Raw genomic sequence first — 21,340 nt, forward strand, 5'->3', positions numbered from 1 at the left:
TTTTAAGTCCAAATTTTAATAGGAAGAAGTCAGCGCTCTCCGACAAATGGCATGCGGCTTCGCTCGGCAGGGGAAGCAGAAGACTCACAGCACCACGCCACTCCCCGGCACCCGTTCCGTAGCCTTTAAAAAGGCTCCTTCGCGAGTCGGGAGGGCGCTTAACGATGCCCGCCGAGTCACCATGTCCACGGGCTCCTATGCCCGTGGTTTTTGAGGGTCCCCGTGTCGCCGGCACGGCAAGACCCAGCCCCTGTCAAGCCGATTCCCTCCGGAGCTCGGAGGGAATCCGCCATTAGCCGATCGCGCTAACCCGGAAGTCCTCTAAAAATAGCATCTTTAGCATTACCATGTATGGCAAATGGTTACCAATTTGGTATAATCACGAAACATAAAACAAGCCAGATGTTCCTGTCCTAACTTTATCAGATATATAAATATCCAATTAAAAGTCCTAGCAAGAAACACAAAGAGAAAATTTTCTGCTTAAAAACAAAATGCCTGCAACATCAGTTTCTTCTTAAATCTTCCTTGTGAAACAAAACAATACCCAGCAACAACAAAATGTTGGAAATTATTAACAGATTTTGTCTAGAAGGAATAAAAAAGCCACCTACATTTTTTTATTTGCATCCTTACATAGCTTTGTTTTAATAGGATTCCTAAAAAATAATTGACAAAACAGGAAAATGGATGCCTCTGTGTAGAGTGCTGATTGGAAGGAATCACAGCCCAAAAGAATTACAGAGAAATGCTAGGATAATGAAAACTAGGTAATATTATTAGGAAGGACTCTTCTTTTTTTCTATTTTGGTACTTTACTAAGAGTCCTTGAAAATGAATTGCAGTGCTGCCAACAGGATTTTTTGGGCTTGGTTCTGTACTTGGTTTAAAGAACACGCTTCCTTTTGGGTATGTGCACAAGTCCTAATTAGAAATGCCAAGCTGCTTGAAATTTTGCAATTAGTCCCCTATGGCCCAGTGGGAATTGGAACCCTTTCACCTTCCCAAAGTGTGAATATGAAAGAATACTACATATCCCACTAGGCTTTTATCTCACATGATTCAAGCACACTAATATAAGATGGAAAAGAAATCTAGTCCTCTGCCGACTCCCATTTCCCACAGCAAAGGGTTTGGGTTTTCAAAGCAGGGGTTTCCATTGCAAAAGAAAGGGAGAGAGGATAAAATGATTTGCATAAGTTTGCATGTGAGTCTTTCTACGGATAGATGCTAATGTTTAAATTATATAACTTAAAGAGAAATATAATTCATCTTACCATGGTGGGGGATACTGAGACTAAGTGACCTATGTGCCTACTCTAGCACATAACTCTCCACAGACCACATGCCTTATCCCAGGGCCAACCAGAGACGTTGTGTCGATGTAGGGAAAACGTCCTGCCACCACCACATATGCCCCCTGCCAGCCCCATCACCACAACTGTACCTGCCACCACCACACCTGTCACAATGAAGCAGAACCAAGGGCTGTGCTGGTGGCATTGGTGAAGCCCCGGTAGGCCTGGAAGCAGCACACCGGCAGGGGTGGGGCAGTAAGATCCGCCACCTGAAGCAAATGGCCTCGCCTCACCTGGCTGCCCCTGCTTACAGCCCCAGATCTGCATCCTTCTGGACTATTTTTGCCTGGATAGAATGTATTTGCCAATGCTTTTTGCTTGCCTAGGTGGAAGATGGAGAGGGTCGCGTGAGTGAATTTACATTGCCATTACGGGGGAAGGAAACCACATGCTTTTCCTTAAAAAATAAGTATCTAATACATTGGTGGGAAACCCTGTGGCCCTTCAGATATTTCTGCCCTACAATTTCCATGGGCTATGTGGACTGGGTATGACTGGACTTGGAGCCACTGGTTCTCAACTCCTGGCTTACGATGAACAGATACAAATAGTTGTGTCCAATCTGGTAGAAAGGAGAATGTGCAGCTCGTATCCAGGCACAAAGAAGGTTGCTTTGATCACAGATCTGGCTTTCTTTGCATCTGGTCCCTCTCTGTCAGCTTTCACTTTGTCCCAAAAGCTTTTTTAACCTCAGAAAAATCCACTTTTTCACAGGCGCCTAGGATTGTGAGGAACTCTGTCTCAAATTAAGCTATGATTGTTCTCCTCTGAAGTTTCCCCTCTTTTTATCTGTCTTCCTTTTCAAGCATAACCTCCAAACAGCTGAATCTGAGCACCGTTAAAATGAATGCCCTACATACATTTGCACTGATAGGTTCCAGAAGGGCATTTAGGGAGCAATCCTGCCTCACGGCTAGGGAACAGGGGGGCTGAATGGACCACCACGTTTGAAACCCTACTGTTCATGACAGCCAGGGCAAAGAGGGGGAGGGGAAGAGCTTTCCAAACCGTGTGTTGTGACACGTTAGTGTGTCGGCTGCAGTGTGTAGGTGTGCCTGCAAATCCTCCCCTCGCTCCTTCCGGGGTGGGAAAGGGGTTAATTTAACCTCCAGTTTGCCAGTAAAACTGAATTACTGTGTCGTGAAATGATGCATGTCTACAAAGTGTGTCACCAACATGAAAAGTTAGAAAAGCTCAGGGAGGTGATTCTACGAAATTTTTGCTGTGTGAGCTGCAGGCTGTTGCAGTAGAAAGGCACAGATCAGGCCACTTGCTGGCTTAGGTTGTAGCAGACCCATGGCCAGCCCATCTCTACCCAACTGCCACTCGTTTTTTGAGGCTACAGCCAGTGGGAACACCATAACCAATATCCAGTCAACAGTCCATGCTGTTGGCAGGCAAAGGGGGGAGCTGTGGTGGTGGAGACCCACTCACCAGCAGAACCTAGTGGAAATATGCCTCTACTACTCCTAACCCTACCATCACCTGCACAGATAAGGGGTTAAGATTGTTTTGTAAGTCTGAGTTTGTTGATGGGTTATGTTTTTGCTGCTGGTGGCAATTGTTGTAGGTCATATCTTCCACTTGAAGAACTCTGGGATTCACATGATTGGCATTGCCTACTCCTCCCTGTGAACTGGATAGAAATGCAAGGCCTTCTGATTCATTTTCAGGAATCATCCCATTGTACCACTCCCAGTTCTGCAAAACCAGAACATCCTTAGGGATAAAATAATGTAAAAAGCTGCTAATATGTGTGCCCTTCAATAGCAACAGAGCTCTCCTCAAGACAACTGCACAGACACTAAGAAAAATGTATGCCATTTCACATTTAACAAGCTAATGTTTATCAGCTAGCTATCTACCAAAATCTACTTGTTCAGACAATATTTTCCCACTTAGGATGGTGACTATGAATAGGTCTCAAGCTCCCATCCTGACCCCACTGGAAGGAAAAGTGACTGAACTGAGAATTACTACATTCAATCCCCTACCCCCAAAATCCTTGGAGACAAAGCTCACTCTTTAGAAAGTTTAATCTCGTAGGGTCTAATATCTCCCTGGTCAATTACTCATTTCTCCTCTTATTCAAGGAAGAAGAGGAGAAAATGCATACATTTGAGGTCTGCTTCTGATCTCCTCTTCCAAATGACAATCCTGGGGGAATGGGGGTGAAATGAAATATACTGCCCAGAAAGACCCACAAAGACACCAGAACTTTACGCTCTGTGGAAAAGATGCAGCTGTTTTAATGTGACCTAGAAACAAAATCAAACAGGAGTTCTTTACTTCCAGGATTATACAATATAGAGAGATTATTTTAGGGAAGAACTTATACAGGAAGATGGGAACCCCATCTGAGAAAACCCTCTAAATGTAAAAATGTGTCTCTGCCTTGAAATTCTAAAAATAAAAGCAACAAGGGGAAGGAAGTGACTGAACACTGGGATAATATTGGTGTGTGTGTGTGTGTGTGTGTGTGTGTGTGTGTGTGTGGTTGAGGAAATGGGAGTGATACAGCAAGGAAACTCCACCCAAGCACAATCACGTAGTAGAATTCATTTGAGAACCAAAAGGAGGGTGTACACAAGTCTGGATGTGAGGTTCCCCCGCCCCCTAGAAAGTTTAAAAGGGGGGGGGGGGATCTTTTAAAGTAAGATGATTGTGATGAGTAAGTCTAATATGCGTTAAAATATGTTTTGTCCTTCTGTGAAAAGCCTCTGTCCTTCTTTTAAAAGCCTAATTAGCATTGGTTTTATATTTTAAAGAGCAGTATAGTTAATACTTATTAGTATTTCCTATGGAGGCTGATACTTGTAAATTAAATGTTCTAGTTACAAGTGGAGAGAACACGATGCAGCAAAACAAATGATTTTGTAGATGTGCTGTATCACTTAACTAAAATTTGCATGGTTAGAACACACCCATTTTCAGTATCAGATTCCATTGTTTTGTATCCTCACGTTGATTATCATTCCCATTAGATCCCTATATAAAATTCTCAATTATCTTATTACATTCTAAATCACATCAAAGCTTTGGGAGAAGTTTCCATATGGACTTGCTTAAAGTACGACAGCAGCAAACTACTAATAATGTGTTAAAAGCTCAGAATAATTATTGGGGGGGGGGCAAGATGCTACATGCAAATAGTATTGAGGCTAGATAGCAACCTCTTGCACAGCTGCAGTAGCTACTGTTATTTTTAGCATTTATTGACCATTTGTCTTTGTTAGAAAAGAACTCTTTAAAAAAATCTATGTCGATTTATTAAGTGCCTTTGAAATTCATGAGGCTCAGAGGGGAATGCATATCCACCCTTACACACACACACACACACACACACACACACTTCTTAAGAATGCTGCCACTTTTCAAACACACATTCTGAGCACAATCTTTTTAACGCCCAGTTTATTCAAAGCTCAGATACCACACAGAGGACATCTGCAGTAATGCAAGACATTCCAAGTAAAGTTTATATGAGTACGTAATTAAAAGGAGGGAGGGACTCACATACAAAAAAAGCACTGGAAACTACAGAGAGCTACATTTCTGAAAAAGTAGAACAAGTGAGATATTTTATTATTTTGTGTGCCATGCATAACATGCTAATTCTTCCATCTCATACCTCAGCAGCACATGCTGACATTTTGACCAAGAAATGAGTCTCTTTCCTATCAGAAACCCTAACCCTAATCTGAGATGTGTGAGAAATGACAATTCATTTAGTAACGAAAGGCCAGGTGCTGTGAACATGTTCAGATACTATTTTAACTTGTGATGATTACTCAGAGAGGAGGGGAACTATGTATTTTGCTCCTTTGAGGATATAAAAGTTTATTTATTTATGATTACATTTATATTTCACCTAAGTCCAACTGTGTACAATAAGGCTTACCAAAAATATGTGCAGAATCAGAGCTTCAGCAATCACCAACCCCAGCAGCCTTTCACCAAACTGTCAGGTAACTGCAGAACTCACACCTGTTCTTATAATTTGGACTCATTAAACACGACTGCAAAAATGTTAGGACCTTTGCAAAGTGAATCGTTTTCCTGTGCTGGTCTCCAACCTTTAACTTCAATGTAGATTTTACAAATAAAAGCAACTCCAAAGAAAGAAAGAAAGAAAGAAAGAAAGAAAGAAAGAAAGCAGCGGGATAACAAAAAATGAATCTAAAGTGACACCTTCTGTTTAGTTGTGCAACTACATATAATTTTATGTACTTAAATTTAACAGCGTGATCAAGAACAAATCACACTAAAAATTCTTATTTGTGCCATCGTTCACAGCATGCATCTCTTTAAAAGATGTAACGGTGATTAAGTATTATTCTACTTCGCTTTATGTAGCCAATTTCATGGTAAAATAAAAACAAACTTCAACTGCACAAATGGGAAGGCTCTCCAGTTCTTAATAGGATACTATAATCAACATGTTGAGCAATACTAGCTACATTAGCTATCTTGGGTAGTTTTATGGGATTGGTCAGGCAATAGATCTATGCAAGTCAAAATGCATTTGAAGTAGCAAAGAAGTGACGATCTTTAAACATAAGGAGTTTTTAGGTAGAAATACGAAACTCATGGAGACAGCAACTGATAGACATAGAATTCCATGGAACTCCCTCAAACAGCTGTAAGGGGCCTAGCAACTGGAAAAAGAAGTCCGTTGCTTGAGGTCTCCTCATGGTGGTGGAAAGTTCTAAGCCATTAAGGAAAATGGTCCCTCAGGGATGCAGCTGTATGACAGCATGTGAGGGACTTCTTGATACAGTGGCTCCCATTTTCTGACCTCCGGCCTGCCTCTTGTGCATCTAGCTGCAACTTCAGAGAAATTAAGAAGACATGCAAAAGCGCACCATTTTCCACTCAAATTTTGGAAACATTTGATCACGGTTCATCCTCTGTTCATGATTTTACTGGTTGTACTGTTCTTTTAGTGAGCCATTATTTATGTATCATATTTTAACTGATTTTTATTATGATGGAGCACACCCTAGAACTTTTGGTCAAGGGTGGGTAATAAATACAGGGGTACCTCAGGTTAAGAACTTGATTCGTTCTGGAGGTCCGTTGATAACCTGAAACTGTTCTTAACCTGAAGCACCACTTTAGCTAATGGGGCCTCTTGCTGCCGCTGCACCACCGCTGCACAATTTCTGTTCTCATCCTGAAGCAAAGTTCTTAACCTGAGGTAATATTTCTGGGTTAGTGGAGTCTGTAACCTGAAGCGTATGTAACCTGAAGCGTATGTAACCTGAAGCGTATGTAACCCGAGGTACCACTGTACAGTGAAACCTCGGTTCTCGAACGCCTTGGTACTCGAACATTTCGGCTCCCGAACGCCGAAAACCCGGAAGTAAGAGTTTTCCAGCTTCCAAAAAATGTTCAAAAACCAGAAGTAAGTGTTCCGGTTTTTCAGAAGCCAAACATCCGATACGGCTGTTGGCTATTGTTTCCAGGGCGCCTGCACCAATCAGAAGCTGCACCTTGGTTTTTGAACGTTTCGGAAGTCGAAAGGATTTCCGGAACAGATTACATTCAAGAACCAAGGTACCACTGCATGTCCAATAGGTAAGTAGATAAATAAAGAATACCAAATTTACCTGGATCTAGGTGTGTGAAAGATCCAATGACAAAATCCAGCGTGGAAACAGCCAGTAGGAAGAGAAGCAGCAGCTGGAGACGGATTATCCATTTCACACCGGCAAGGTTAATTCCAAGCAAACCCAGCAGCACAGCAAGTGAGATGCCCCTTATGGCCCAAATGTTACTGAAACCCAGTAGTTCAGAGATACTTTCAGAAAATCCAGTAATGTACATAGCACCTGCAACACACTGAAAAATACTTCCAGTTACGAAACTGCTACAAGCCATATAAGCTGGAGGATGCAGATTTTATTTCTTTTACTTGGCCTGCAAGTGGACCCTTGTGGCAGCTTAAAATGTCAGAAAAACAAACAAACAATAAAATGGGTATAAAACAAACTCTGTAAATAAATAATAATAAAACATATAGCTTACAGTTCTTTAAAAAACAATGTGGTATTAGCAGTATAATGGCAGATAGAAAATGGCCCAGTCAGGTTAAGGCAGCCACCTGACTCAACCTTCTAATATCTGCTGGAATAAAAACATTTCCACTAATTTCCAGGAAGAAAGAACAGAACAAGCCTAGTAAAACCACACTGGGGAAGAAGTTGCAAAGAAAGGGAGTTAATGCAGGGGTTTGGAACCTTTTTGGGTCCACAGGCCAGATCCTCCCATGCCAAATTTGACAGGTGGGTGGGGCAGTGGCCTCTCAGCAAATAGGAGGTGCTGCTGGTCTCCTTCCAACCCTAGCAATGAACTGGCGGGACTGCCCTCTGGGGTCTCCTGGGCTCTACACCAGTCTTCAACCGTAGGGTAATATTGATTTGTTTCCTTGCCCTTGTTTCCACTCCCTGCTTCTTCCCTTGCAGATGGGGCAGGCACATTCTGTGGTCCGCCTCAGGCACAACCATCTATTGGGCCTGCCCTGAAATACTGTGTAAATATATCGTTACATAATTTTGTCGCTGGATGGCATTGGATTTAGTTGTATCTGAGTGGAGTTTCCTTTTGCTGTTCTGCTCTTTTTGAGAGAGGCAATAAAGTTTCTCTCTAGGTTCCCGACTAGCGTGTCCTCTATACCAGACATACTACCAGACTTTTAGAAGACATCTGAAGGCATCTGTTTAGGGAAGCTTTTAATGTTTGACAGACTATTGTACTTTAATATTCTGTTGGAAGCCGCCCAGACAGATGGGCGGGGTATAAATAATAAATTATTATTATTGGCAAACTCGTCCCTCCAGATGTTTTGGGACTACAACTCCTATCATCCCTGACCACTGGTCTTGTTAGCTAGGGGTGATGGGAGTTGTAGTCCCAAAACATCTGGAGGGCCAAGTTTGCCTATGCTTGCTGTATACCAACCATGATAAGTACCTATTTATTACACTGGCTCATTTTTTATAGTTATCACTCAGTGACCTCATTCAAATATCACCCTAAGCCAGCCTTCTCCCAACATGCCCCCTCCAGATGTTTTGGACAACTCTCATCATCCCTGATCATTGGGCTCTGCTGACTGGGAATGATGGGAGACGTAGTCCAAAACAATCTAGAGGGCACCAAGATGGGGGAGGTTGGACTACAACTCTCATCATCCCTGATCATTGGGCTCTGCTGACTGGGAATGTTGGGAGACGTAGTCCAAAACAATCTAGAGGGCACCAAGATGGGGGAGGTTGCCCTAAACTAAAGATTGCATGATATGAATGAGTCAGAACAAGTCACAGTGAGCACTAAGCTTGCCTCCTCCTCCGCTCCCTAATCTCCTTCCTCCTCTGGTACAGCTACAGGGAGGAGTTTGGTTTTTCCTTAACCACAGCTTGTCCATCATCCATACCAACAAAGTGTGGTTAAAGTTATCTATGGTTTTTTTGACTTGTCATCCAATTTGAATAGCTATACTTGGACCTTCTAAAAGCTAGAAATAATAACTGCTGTCATGTAGTGAATGAGTTCAGTGAACGAGGCCAGGATGGAACTTTTCTGTCAAAAGACTCAAGCTACAGACAAATTGCCATCCCCTTAGGAATCTCTACTTCAAAACGATGTCTACATTGATGGAATATGGTTCATAGGCACCATGTTCCTCGAGCTGGTTCCTTGCCCAGAGGCTTTTGCTGAACTAAAATTAACAAATCACAAGTGCCAAACTGGATAATTCCAAAGATCTTAAAAGCTTGTAGCAAGCTGGTCAAGTATTTCTTAAACAGAAACTGTAAGAGTGTGAATAAGTGGGAAAGGCAACCTAAAACACAATCACAAGTATAAATGAAGGAATGATATAATAGTATGTAATTATTAAACATTATTGTGGAGGCCTCACTAATGAATTAAAATAAGAATGATTTTTATAATCGTATAATACTGACACAAAATCATTTCTTTATATAGCTGGTCAAGGCAGTTTGATTGGAGTCACAAAGTGGTCTTGATTTATTTATTTTATACTGATTTTCAGCTGTCTTGGGTATCAGTGTCATACTTGGGTAATTCCAAAGCACTCCTGGCCTAAATTTGGTTCTAAGCTCTTAAAATACCTCACAAGCAAGTAACAAATGTGGTACACTCATCTGCTGTGCGGCAGTAATAAGAAATAAATGTTAAGCCACCTAAATTCCTCCCCAGCAGCCCCCAAATCTTGGGAGCCACATTTCCCTTTGAGGTGTTTGTTTGGCTCTCCAGCACAGCAAATGGCATCCAGGACTTGGACTTACATTAAAAAGCATTCCTGGTGCAGAGGTTTGAGCTAACATTAGCCACGTTTCTGTTCCAATACAGACAATTACAAATCTATTCATAACATAACAGATACATAACAGAGTTTTCATAATTTTTGCAATTGCACAATTTCTACTGAATATTTAAAAAATCTTCTTCAGTAGCATAATATAAACTATGAGGTTTGTATATCATTGCCTCAAGCAAAAAAAGGGAAAGGTGACTGGAGATACACACGCACGAAATAATTTATTTAAAAAGAAGTTGCATTCCTACCTGACCAAAAATATAGAGGAAGCCAATGGTCCCCCCAACTTGACCTCCAAGGACAGTAGAAATCATTGAGTAGACTCCTCCACTTCCAATGCTGCAGCGTTCGCAAACCCCAATGCCAGACAAGACTGTTACTAAGGCCACCAGGATGACAATGGACACCAAAAACATGCCCATTAAAATACCGGTGTTTCCCTGAAATGGGAGGAAAAAGAAAAGATTGAAACTTAAAAGAAGAAAGAGATGCATAGATTTAGGTGCCAAGTATAGGCAATTTGGTACCCTCTGGATGTTGTTGTATAAAAATGGGCGCATATATATATATATATATATATATATATATATATATACCATATTTTTTGTCTCCAAAAATGAAGGGGAAATGTGTGTGCGTCCTATGGGGCGAATGCAGGCTTTCGCTGAAGCCTGGAGAGCGAGAGGCGTCGGTGCGCACTGACCCCTCTTGCTCTCCAGGCTTCGCACAGAACTCCGCAAGCCGTGGGAGCCCGCGCCGGGTTCCCGCTGCTTGCGGAGAGTTGCCTGCATGCCAAAGGCTGGGCGCACTGAGCTCTGCGCGCCCAGACTTCACGCACCTTTCCGCAAGACGCGGGAGCCCGACGCTGGGCTCCTGCTGCTTGCGGAGAGTTGCCTGTTCTGGGGGCTGGGGTCGGGGGAAGCTCAGGCTTCCCCCGCCCCAGCCCCGCGCCTGGGAGGGAAATAATTTTTTCCCCTTTATTTCCCCCCCAAAAAACTAGGTGCACCTTCTGGGACGGTGCGTCCTATAGGGCGAAAAATACAGTATATATATATATATATATATATATATACATATGATTTGAAGATCTACATTTCAAAAACATTTCAAGGCACACACTTACCTTTGTTTTGCTTGCTACAAAAGAATGCAATGCATTTGTACTTCATCTAAGCCAAAGTGCCTTGCTTACCACTGTCAGAATGTTAGGAAGTTTACATGAAAGCAGTAGGAAGAAGGTATGTGGTTTCTTAAAACTTAACACTTGAACTCAACTCTACTGCAAATCACTCCAATGTCTAAAAAAAGCAACGTAGGAGGACTGGTATGCTGTACATGATTTTCTAAGAAATACAAGGTACCACAAGGCTCTGAGATGGGCTAACAGTGCTCATATCTTTCACAAAAACATGCATATAAAATAACAACGGACAGGACTACTACATTAAGGGGATTTCTAATGCATCTCTTTACAAAAAGCAGAAGCCAGGCCTTATATTCTTCTGTTTTCACAGCTTTTAGCATATGAACCCAGTCAGAAGGCCTTCAAATGTTATCAGCATGTAGATGCTAAATAAAAAAGTGACCTCTTAAGCCTTTCTTCTGAGCTTTAGAGATCCCCATTGTGAACAAACTCTAGCATTTTGCTTCCTTCGTGCCATCTTCAAAGCACTCTGTGTGCTGCTCTTATCCCACAGGCATTGTGTTCCTTCCTGCTATGACTTCTCAAGGAAGGGCAGTGGCTTTTAGGTTCTCTTGCTTACTAATTATTGCTTTGTGCAGAACATGTTAGGTTATGCTTGTGCCATCTGCGTTTCCAAATAGCACCCACTGTCCTGGCTAGTTTGAAGATATTTAGTATACACAAAACTGATAGTGCTTTTGTTTTGTTTATTTTGCTTAACCATTGATGCAAAGCTAGAACAATGCTTTCCTTTTAGGAAAAATATAGCTGTGTAGGGAGGCTTGTATGCTAGCAGATGTCTGCATGCTGAGTCCTGGCTCCAGTTCCCCTTGGTCTGATGCAACTGCCATCAAAACCAGCAGGATTCCAAACTGAAACTGCACTTCATGTAGGCTACAACATTCTGGATACATATCAAGCTAGTTAGAGGAGCGGGCGGGGAGAGATAGGAAATATGATTCTGAGGAAACAGCAGCATCGTTTCTAGTTTTGATGAGAAATGAATGAATGGGCCCTCAGATCAGATAATCACTACTAGTAAGTTTGTGATAGGGCAAGGAGAACAGAAGGTGCAAAAGGTAGAAGGCTTCTACAGGTCCATGGGTAATGCTGGTGGACAAACAAAAAACGCCCTCAAGGCAAATCTAAAAAAAGTAGTATACAACTGGGAAACACTGGCCTGTTTATCCTGGAGGGTAAAGGTAAAGGACCCATGACAGTTAAGTCTAGTCGCAGACGACTCTGGAGTTGCGGTGCTCATCTCACTTTAAAGGCCGAGGGAGCTGGCGTTTGTCCACAGACAGTTTTTCCGGGTCATGTGGCCAGCATGACTAAGCCGCTTCTGGCAAAACCAGAGCAGCACACGGAAATGCTGTTTACCTTCCCGCTGGAGTGGTACCTATTTATCTACTTGCACTTTTTGGCGTGCTTTTGAACTGCTAGGTTTTGCAGGAGCTGGGACCGAGCAATGGGAGCTCACCCCGTCGCGGCGATTCGAAACCGCCAACCTTCTGATCGGCAGGCCCAAGAGGCTCAGTGGCTCTCGATCCATTCCAGTCCGGCTTCCGCGCTGGTCATGGGACCGAGACGGCTCTGGTCGCCCTAACAGATGATCTCCGCAGGCAGCTGGATCGAGGCGGGTCGGGGCTGCTGATTCTTCTAGACCTGTCTGCAGCCTTCGACATGGTCAATCATGAACTCCTGGACCACTGCCTTGCCGACGTGGGGATCCAGGGCACAGTCCTTCAATGGCTGCGCTCGTTTCTCTCTGGTCGGGGACAGAGGGTGGCGCTTGGGAGGGAATTGTCATCGCGCCACTCCTTGGTGTGTGGAGTGCCTCAGGGTGCGATTCTCTCCCCGATGCTTTTTAACATCTTTATGCGCCCCCTCGCCCAGCTTGTCCGGAGTTTTGGGCTGGGTTGCCATCAGTATGCCGATGACACCCAACTCTATCTGTTGATGGATGGCCATCCTGACTCGGCCCCAAACACACTGACCAGATGTCTGGAAGCTGTGGCTGGATGGTTACGTGGGAGCCGGTTGAAGTTAAATCCTTCGAAGACAGAGGTCCTCTGGCTGGGATGGGGCGATATGGGATTGAGGGGGCAACTCCCATCTCTCGCGGGGGTGCAATTAGTGCCAGCATCGTCCGTTAAGAGTTTGGGTGTAATCTTTGATACCTCCCTCTCTATGGAGGCGCAGATTACAGCTATAACAAAGGCGGCATTTTTTCATCTCCGCCAAGCTAAGCAGTTGGCTCCTTATCTCTCTCACCCTGACCTGGCCACTGTGATCCACGTGACGGTCACCTCCAGATTGGATTATTGTAATTCGCTCTACATGGGGCTGCCCTTGAGACTGACCCAGAAAGTCCAGCGGGTGCAGAATGCTGCGGCGAGACTCCTTATGGGGTCTTCGCTGCGAGATCATATTCATCCGGTACTATACCAGCTGCACTGGCTCCCGGTGGAGTACAGGATCAGGTTTAAGGTGCTGGTTTTAACCTTTAAAGCCCTATACGGCCTAGGACCCTCGTACCTACGGGACTGCCTCTCCTGGTATGTCCCACAGAGAAATTTACGGTCTGCAAATAAAAACATCCTGAAGATCCCAGGCCACAGAGAGGTTAGGCTGCCTCAACTAGAGCCAGGGCTTTCTCGGCTGCAGCTCCAATCTGGTGGAACGCTCTGTCACAAGAGACTAGGGCCCTGCGGGACCTGACATCTTTCCGTAGGGCCTGCAAGATAGAGCTGTTCCACCGGGCCTTTGGTCAGGGCACAGCCTGACCCCCTCCTCTGGCAATCTGCATGGAATTTTGCTTAATGGTTGCCATCAATTTGATTTTAATTAATTTTATAATGAATGTTTTTAGAATGCTGGATTATTTTGATTGTTGTTAGCCGCCCTGAGCCCAGCTTCGGCTGGGGAGGGCGGGATATAAATAAAATTTATTATTATTATTTATTATTAGACCACAACATCATCCGCATCCCAGTTGGAGGATAGTTCTACCAAAAGTGTCATGGACTTTGAAGAAGCACAAACTCAGGACAAAAGGGAGAAGTGAGCTGAGAGGAAGGCACATTTGGCAAATCCTCACCATGATCAACTCCCACCAGGAAACCTATGTCCCCACTGTGGAAGGATGTACAGATCCAGAACTGGCCTCCACAGTCACTTACGGACACACCGTGAAGACCATATTAATGGAAGACAATCTAACTCGGCTATGAGTGATCGTCAAAGAGAAGAAAGAAAGAGAAAGATGTGTGACACTGCACAACCTCTATAGGAGAAGCTATAAGCAGCTGAAATTTCACAGGCAAACTTAAGCAAAACCCAGTGTGATATAGGGGCTAGAATGCTGATCTTGGGGACTTCCGGGGAGGCGCCTCTGGTAATGGCTGAATTCCTCTGACCGGGAGGAATCAGCTCCATGGGAATCTGGGTCTGGCTGCCACAGCGAAGGCGGAGACCTGTTAAAATCACAGGCGGGAGAAGCCTGTGAACGTGGGATTCGGCGAGCACCTTTTGCGCCTCCCCCACTCGCGGGGAACCCCAGTTTTTGGGGCTCCGGAGCGAAGTGGGGTGAGTGGCGCGGTGCATCGAATCATCTGCTTCTTCCACGAAACGAAGCCGCATAGCTGTTGCCGGAGAGCGCTGACCTTTTCCTGTGGACAATTTGACTTTAAAGTAATTACCCGTGAGGTGAGCGGAATAATTGGATTTCTAAATGTTTAATTTGGTACCGTAACAGGGAGGTTCAAAACAGGAAGTCCGCCTCCCCCTTTTGTAAATAGACTGAGGCAATGAAGTTGTAAGCTGGAGTCCTGGAAGGTCTTTTGTAAAAGATCAAAGTTCCAACGGTAAAGAACATTAAACCCCCTCTTGGAGGCAGGAGAAGAGAGGGGGAAGTTGCGGATTGAGTATGCCTGCGGGAGAGAGCGAAGAGACTTAAAACACCGCCGCTCTGACCCTGGAAACGGGCTGCTAGTAGGACTGACGTCTTTTGGAATGTTCATTGACAGCGATTAGAACATTCATTGACAGCTAGTTAAATAAGAGAAATACATTGTTTCTATTGTCTCCGGCTGCTTTAAAAAGGAGTAAAAGTAACTGAAAATTGAAACTAATTTGAAAATAATTTTGGATTGTTTAAAAGAGGATACTATTGACTATTACAAATAGAAACTGTTTCCCCCTAGTGGAAGCCTTTGAAACCGGTTGCTTTACAAGAGTTGGACTAGGGGAATTTCCAGCTGCAAGTTAAAAACCGTGAGACTTAAAAGACCTTGAATCTTTTAAATGTTATGGTAAATGGAAGAGGAAAAACAGACCAGTCAACTGCTGACAAAACATTAAGGTCTGGGAGGACTTGGTAACAATCCAGGAGAGGTCTATCATTAGGCCCTCCTGTTCTTTCTGTTGCTGTCTTTGTGCTAGTATTTTTAAAACTAAGAGGAATGTCAACAGAAGAGGCTTTAGTGGCTGCATTATATAAGATAAATGACTCATTGGATCAGCTTCACAGGAAAATGGACACGATAAATGCGAAAGTGGATGTTTCAATTACTAAAATTAACTTAAATACAGAAAGTATAAACAATACCAATACAGAAACCACCCAGAAATCGATACAGGAACCTACTTTGATGTGGCAAACTGCGGAGGAAGCCAGGGAAAAAGCCGTTGTCGCTGAATGTGGAGTAACACAACTGGAGAGAAAGAGAAAGAGAGCACCAGCCCTACAGAGGCAACTTGAGGAACATAAGTTGACGCTCGCTATGACTGAACTTAAAGAAAAACAGACGAATTTGAGGATTAGAGTTCACCTTTGGTGGACATGCCCAAGGATTAAGACACTCTGGGAGATGATTCATAATGAAATGAAAAAGGTATTTAAATATACCCTTTTGAAGAAACCAGAGGCCTTTCTCCTGGGCATGGTCGGCCAATTGGTGTTAAAGAAGGATAGAATTTGTTTCATGTATGCAACAATAGCAGCAAGAATACTCATTGTGAAGTACTGGAAGACACAAGATTTATCCATTCGGAAAGAATGGCAGATGAAGTTGATGGACTATATGGAATTGGCGGAAACGATTGGCAGAAATCCGAGACCAGGGAGAAGAGCTGGTGGAAGAAGACTGGAAAAAGTTTAAGACTATTTATAGAAATATTGTAAAAACAATGAATGTTAGAAAAATGTTGGAATGAAGTTATATGGCTTTAGTAGAAATGCTATAAGGAATCAAGTATAAATAGATTAATAGTGTATTAAAGGGAAAATAAGGTTAGAATATGCTAAGATAATTATAGGATAGAAAACAGAGGAAGATGGAAAGGAATTGCTGAAATAATTAATAGAAGTGGAAAACAAAAAGGGAGGTGTGAGGAGGTCGTGGAAATAAGGGAATGAAAGATAAGACATTGAAATTGTTCTGTGTTTGAAATGGTTTGTGTCTTGCTTTGTTAGTTTCATGTTTTTCATTTTTTTCTTTCTTTTTTTTTTGTCTTTCTGTTTTGTTGTGTTTAAATGGTTGAAAATTAATAAATATTATTTTTTTAAAAAAAATAGAATGCTGATCTTGGAACCAGCCTCAAATCCCTACTCAGCTGTGTAACTCACTAAATGGCTGTGGGGAGGTCCCTGTCTCCCTATCTAATGTAATATGCCAGGGTTGTTGTGAGTGTAAAATGCTCTCCCAGTCTACTTTGGGGTAGGGCAGGATACAAACATAACAAGGCGGGTCGAGAGATTGAATGGCAACAGCATGATATCTACACATCTAGCAAAACTAACTCAAGCATAGAAGCAGAAGGTCAGAATACCAAGAACTTAATTTGTGCGCTAGCTGATTTTCTGAATCTTTTGCTAAAACCAAAAGAATTTCCATGAGTACTGATAGTGACCACATCCCTAAATAGTGAAAAAGCTGGAAATATCCAGCTCTTATTTGAAGAACAAGGCTGGCACATAGTGGCTGAAAATAAACCCCCCTTTTTTTTTTACTGCTGCCCTGGTACCTGTTTAATAATGTCATCCAGTGATTATATTCTGTCTCCTCCAGCCCGTAGGCAGATGCCAATGGAACCCATTGTAACCAGTTTGTTCCCCATCAACAGCTCAAGGACCACTTAGCCATTTGTTGCCTGTAGGCTTTTATTATTTCATTATTATTTGATTTATTACCTGTCCTTCACACCAGCAGGTCCCAGGGTGGGTTACAACAATATGCATTCAAGGTCCTCTTGCTGTGCAATTTGTAAATATTTGTTTAAACTCTCTGTCTCTTAAAAAAAAATTCTCCATTTTAACAATTTAATTTTGAATTCTAATCCAATCTGCTTTCTAAATCCAATCTTCACAATGCATACATGCATTCACTCTCAGTAGAAATTTTACACCACCAAGGAGCTTTAGCAAAGGAGAAGGATTTTAAGCAGTTAAATAATTGCCACAGTGGGTCAGAGTTTCCACTCTTCTAGGTTTAAAGTTCAGTTCATGCATAACTGTTCATAATACAGTTGTACCTTGGAAGTTGAAGGGAATCCGTTCTGGAAGTCCGTTCGACTTCTGAAACGTTCAGAAACCAAAGCGAGGCTTCTGATTGGCTGCAGGAAACTCCTGTAGCCAATCAGAAGCCACGGAAGCCCCATCGGATGTTCGGCTTCCAAAAGAACGTTTGAAAACCGGAACACTCACTTCCAGTTTTCAATCGTTCGGGAGCCGAAATGTTCAACTCCCAAGGCGTTCAGGAGCTGAGGTACAACTGTATAACTGTTATCAACATATTTTAAAAACTCAATAAATTTGGTATAAGGACAATGAAAGAGGGTGTTTGTTCCAGCTGGGCAGAAGGAGTGCTGCTTACAACCATCACTTCAAACTACACTATGTTCTTTCAGTAGAGCTTGGAGGAACATGAGGGAGGACGCGTAACTATGGCAACATGTGTTACCTGAACAGTTATATTTGATCAGCTTCCCTGTAAATAGCCCAAGCTACTATTTTATTTTATTTTGACATAAAGGGAGAGAAATTAACAAAGCCATAGGAACCCAAGTATATTTTAAGCAAGTAATTTTGTGGGCTTTAAAGAGCTGATAAAATAAAATTTAAATCTGGTCTACGCCAACAGGGATTGCAAGCTGTAGTCCTAAGGAGCTTACTTGGAACCAAGTCCTACTGCAATCAGGGACGCGGGTGGCGCTGTGGGTAAAACCTCAGTGCCTAGGACTTGCCGATCGCATGGTCGGCGGTTCGAATCCCCACGGTGGGGTGAGCTCCCGTCTTTCGGTCCCAGCTCCTGCCCACCTAGCAGTTCGAAAGCACCCCTAAGTACAAGTAGATAAATAGGTACCATTTTATAGCGGGAAGGTAAACGGCGTTTCCGTGTGCTGCGCTGGTGCTGGCTCGCCAGAGCAGCTTCGTCACACTGGCCACGTGGCTTAAGTGAGATGAGCGCACAACCCTAGAGTCGGACACGACTGGCCCGTACGGGTGGGGGTACCTTTACCTTTACCTACTGCAATCAGTTGAACTCAGATGAGTTCCAAGTGATTTCAGCAGAACTTACTTCGAAGTAACCAACAATCTGGAGCAGGCTGTAAGAGGACCACAATGACTGCTGAACCAGCAAAAAGCCAGACCCAGTGGTATGGAGGAGGTACCTCAAATCAAACCAGGATTTCACAAAAGCAGTGCCTGTTTCTACCATAATACAGCACAGGGCAAAGTGATTGGGGATGCACCAACCTAAATACATTCTGGCCACCTAAATACATTCTGGCCACCTAAGCACCTAGCTGTGCCAAGGTAGAACCACATGCTAAATATTTGGTAATAATAACAGGATTGTCAACCTAGCAGAATAGCTTTTGCGCCATGTGAAAGGCATGGTATGCTGCTGCAGTCAATATAAGCCACTTTCTGCTCCATCACAGCTTCCCACATTTCATCAGGAGGTGGAAGGATCAAATGGTCATCTAGCCAAATCATCTTGTTACCACTTGTGACTAGAAAGGATCCATCCCTACAACAGTGTGGTCCAAACAGAGGCCGAGAGGACCAAATACTATGCAAATTTCTCCACATGATCAGAGAATGTAATCAGGCTGGCCTGCAGAGCAAAATGTTGACTTGACACCAAAGCACACTGGTTTAAAATTATTTGCTCACATTATAGTCTTAACTGGGCTGGATTGGGCTGTTTGCCAGTGCTTGGGTTATATCTCCCACTTGCTTGCATGTGTGTGTGTGTGTGTGTGTGTGTGTGTGTGTGTGTTGTGTGTGTTTTGTGTCAGCAAGCTGCTTAAAAAACAGACACACCATAGCTGGAGGTTGGATATGTGATGAAGGCTATGCAGATGAATATGCATTCAGCAGCTATTACAGAAGAGATGGTGGAAAGACCTAAAGACAAAAGAATGGTCGCCAGCACACAGGCTTTCAGTACTAATTTAAATGCAATAACTTAAGGACATCAGAACAAATTCCAAGACAAATCAACAGCTGTATGGCTTGTCATTTAGTTCCCCATACTTACCACCAGCCACCCTGTCCTCAGAAAGAGAACTACTCCAAAGATATTGATCATACAAGAGGTAAAGACTCCGTCCCAAGTGCCAAAGAGCACTGGTTCCCAAACAAAAAGATGTATCTTCCACCAAGGTCTGTTGTGTGTCGGAGAACTCTGAATGAAAATAGGATTTAAAGGTTACGTTTGCTCTTTCATCTTGCTGGGCACCAGCGAAGAGGCACGAAGGGTCAGTACTATAATGCCTGCAAAATGCATGCTTTAAGGATGACAGAACTTGCCCCTTTCTTGCCCCCAGGGCACTTAATTGTACGGAAATGAGAATCCTAAATAAGTCACACTACTGTGGCATCTGGTTGGCCACTGTGACAACAGGTATCTAGAAGAGATGGGCCTTTGGTTTGATTCAGAAGAGCTCTTCATCTTATGAACGGTAATCATGTTGCCTGAATCCCACCCTACTACAAACAAAACCCAGATCCCCTGTTGATTATAGCCTACAAAGATCTACTTATCAGCAACTAGATTCAGTGCCAATTTTTAAGAATGGAGCCAGCAGGTAAGGACAAAAGGTTCTGACACTTATCCCCCGCCCCTGCCATCAAAAAGGAAATCAAAAACAAAAAACTGCTTGCCAGCAAGTCCTGTTTTCACAAATACCACTCTCTTTTTGCCTCAGTAATAACCTTTTTAAATAATAATTTTTGTTGGTTTATTTTCACATATCCCACTGAAACTATTTCAATTTATGCAAAACAAATCGCAAGACATGAAACAGGGTTAAGGATTGTTATAAATAAATAATCTACATAAACAACTGGAAGAATTGGTCAAATAAATTGACATTTTCTAATTAACAAGCATCTTCCTTGCAGGTTCCACATTACCCTTGACTCCCACCCAAACCATAAGTTATTACTGTAAACACAAACAAGAATATGCAGCAGGCAGGGCATAATCATGTAAACTAGCTCCTGTATACTCAATAAAGCCATGCCAAAGGACCACAAACTTCTCCTGCGTACTTTGTCCCCTGACAATTCTCACTTTTTGTGCGAGTTTCTCTAATAAGGCAATGTGCTGCAGCTTTTGATACCAATAACCAAGGTCGTTAATTTGGAGATTATTCCAATGCTTTGTAGCAATTGTGGCTCTTGCTACAAAGTGATTAATTATCAATGATCTACCGAGACTTTTAAACAAATAAATCACAATTTATATACATACTGTAAACTGAACACAAATCTGGACTCTTCTCAGAGCATTACTCCCACCACCTTGCAATGTTTCATAATTCAGAACTCAGCTGTAGGGAACCAGGGCTTTTGCAACATACCTGTTGTGCTTCTTCATGAAAAAGTTCTTGCACATATCCATCATTCCTCATGCTGGTGTTGCCCCTGGGCAAAAACAGTCTGCCATTCACATTAAAGCTGTAGCTGGAGGGTGATGCCATAATGATAATGGAAGCCACGGGGCAGGGAACAGAGCTCAATGTCAGCTATTATGCTCAAGTGAGTTCCTGCACAGATGAGGCATGCACAGCAAGGGCTTCATTGCTGTACTTCACCTAGTTCAGAGAAAAGACAGAACTTACCATCACCTTCAGATGCAGGCCCAACAGTTTTATCACAGATTCACAGAACAGAAGAGTTGGAAGGGATCCCAAGGGTCTTCTAGTCCAAACCCCTGCAATGCAGGAATCTCAACTACATTATACATGGCAGGTGGCCATCCTACCTCTGCTTAAAAGTCTCCAAGGAAGGAGAGTTTACCACCTCTTGTGGGAGTCTGTTTCACTGTCAAACAGCTCTTACTGTCAGGAAGTTCTTCCTGATGCTTAGTCGGAATCTCCTTTTTTGTAACTTGAATCCATTGGTTTGGTTCCTAGCCTCCAGAGCAGTAGAAAACA

The 21,340-nt window shown here is 43.1% G+C and overlaps 1 protein-coding gene across 5 annotated transcripts in view; it reads right to left on the bottom strand.

The window, feature by feature from the left end:
* The window catches only part of SLC12A8 (solute carrier family 12 member 8), a 70,610-nt gene that overhangs the window by 41,960 nt on the left and 7,310 nt on the right, over nucleotides 1–21,340 (bottom strand). For all 5 annotated transcript variants that reach the window (XR_013986734.1, XM_081006863.1, XM_081006864.1 and 2 more), the window contains 4 exons: nucleotides 20,765–20,998; nucleotides 19,438–19,584; nucleotides 9,954–10,145; nucleotides 6,971–7,202 (listed from right to left, as the gene is read on the bottom strand). Coding sequence is in view for 4 of the 5 variants with exons in the window: in XM_081006863.1 (XP_080862989.1) it covers nucleotides 6,971–7,202; nucleotides 9,954–10,145; nucleotides 19,438–19,584; nucleotides 20,765–20,884 (691 nt within the window). In the remaining variant the exon portion in view is untranslated. The remainder of the gene's footprint in view (nucleotides 1–6,970; nucleotides 7,203–9,953; nucleotides 10,146–19,437; nucleotides 19,585–20,764; nucleotides 20,999–21,340) is intronic.

This window comes from Podarcis pityusensis, assembly GCF_964106645.2.
Source record: "Podarcis pityusensis genome assembly, chromosome: 1".
NCBI lineage: Eukaryota > Metazoa > Chordata > Lepidosauria > Squamata > Lacertidae > Podarcis > Podarcis pityusensis.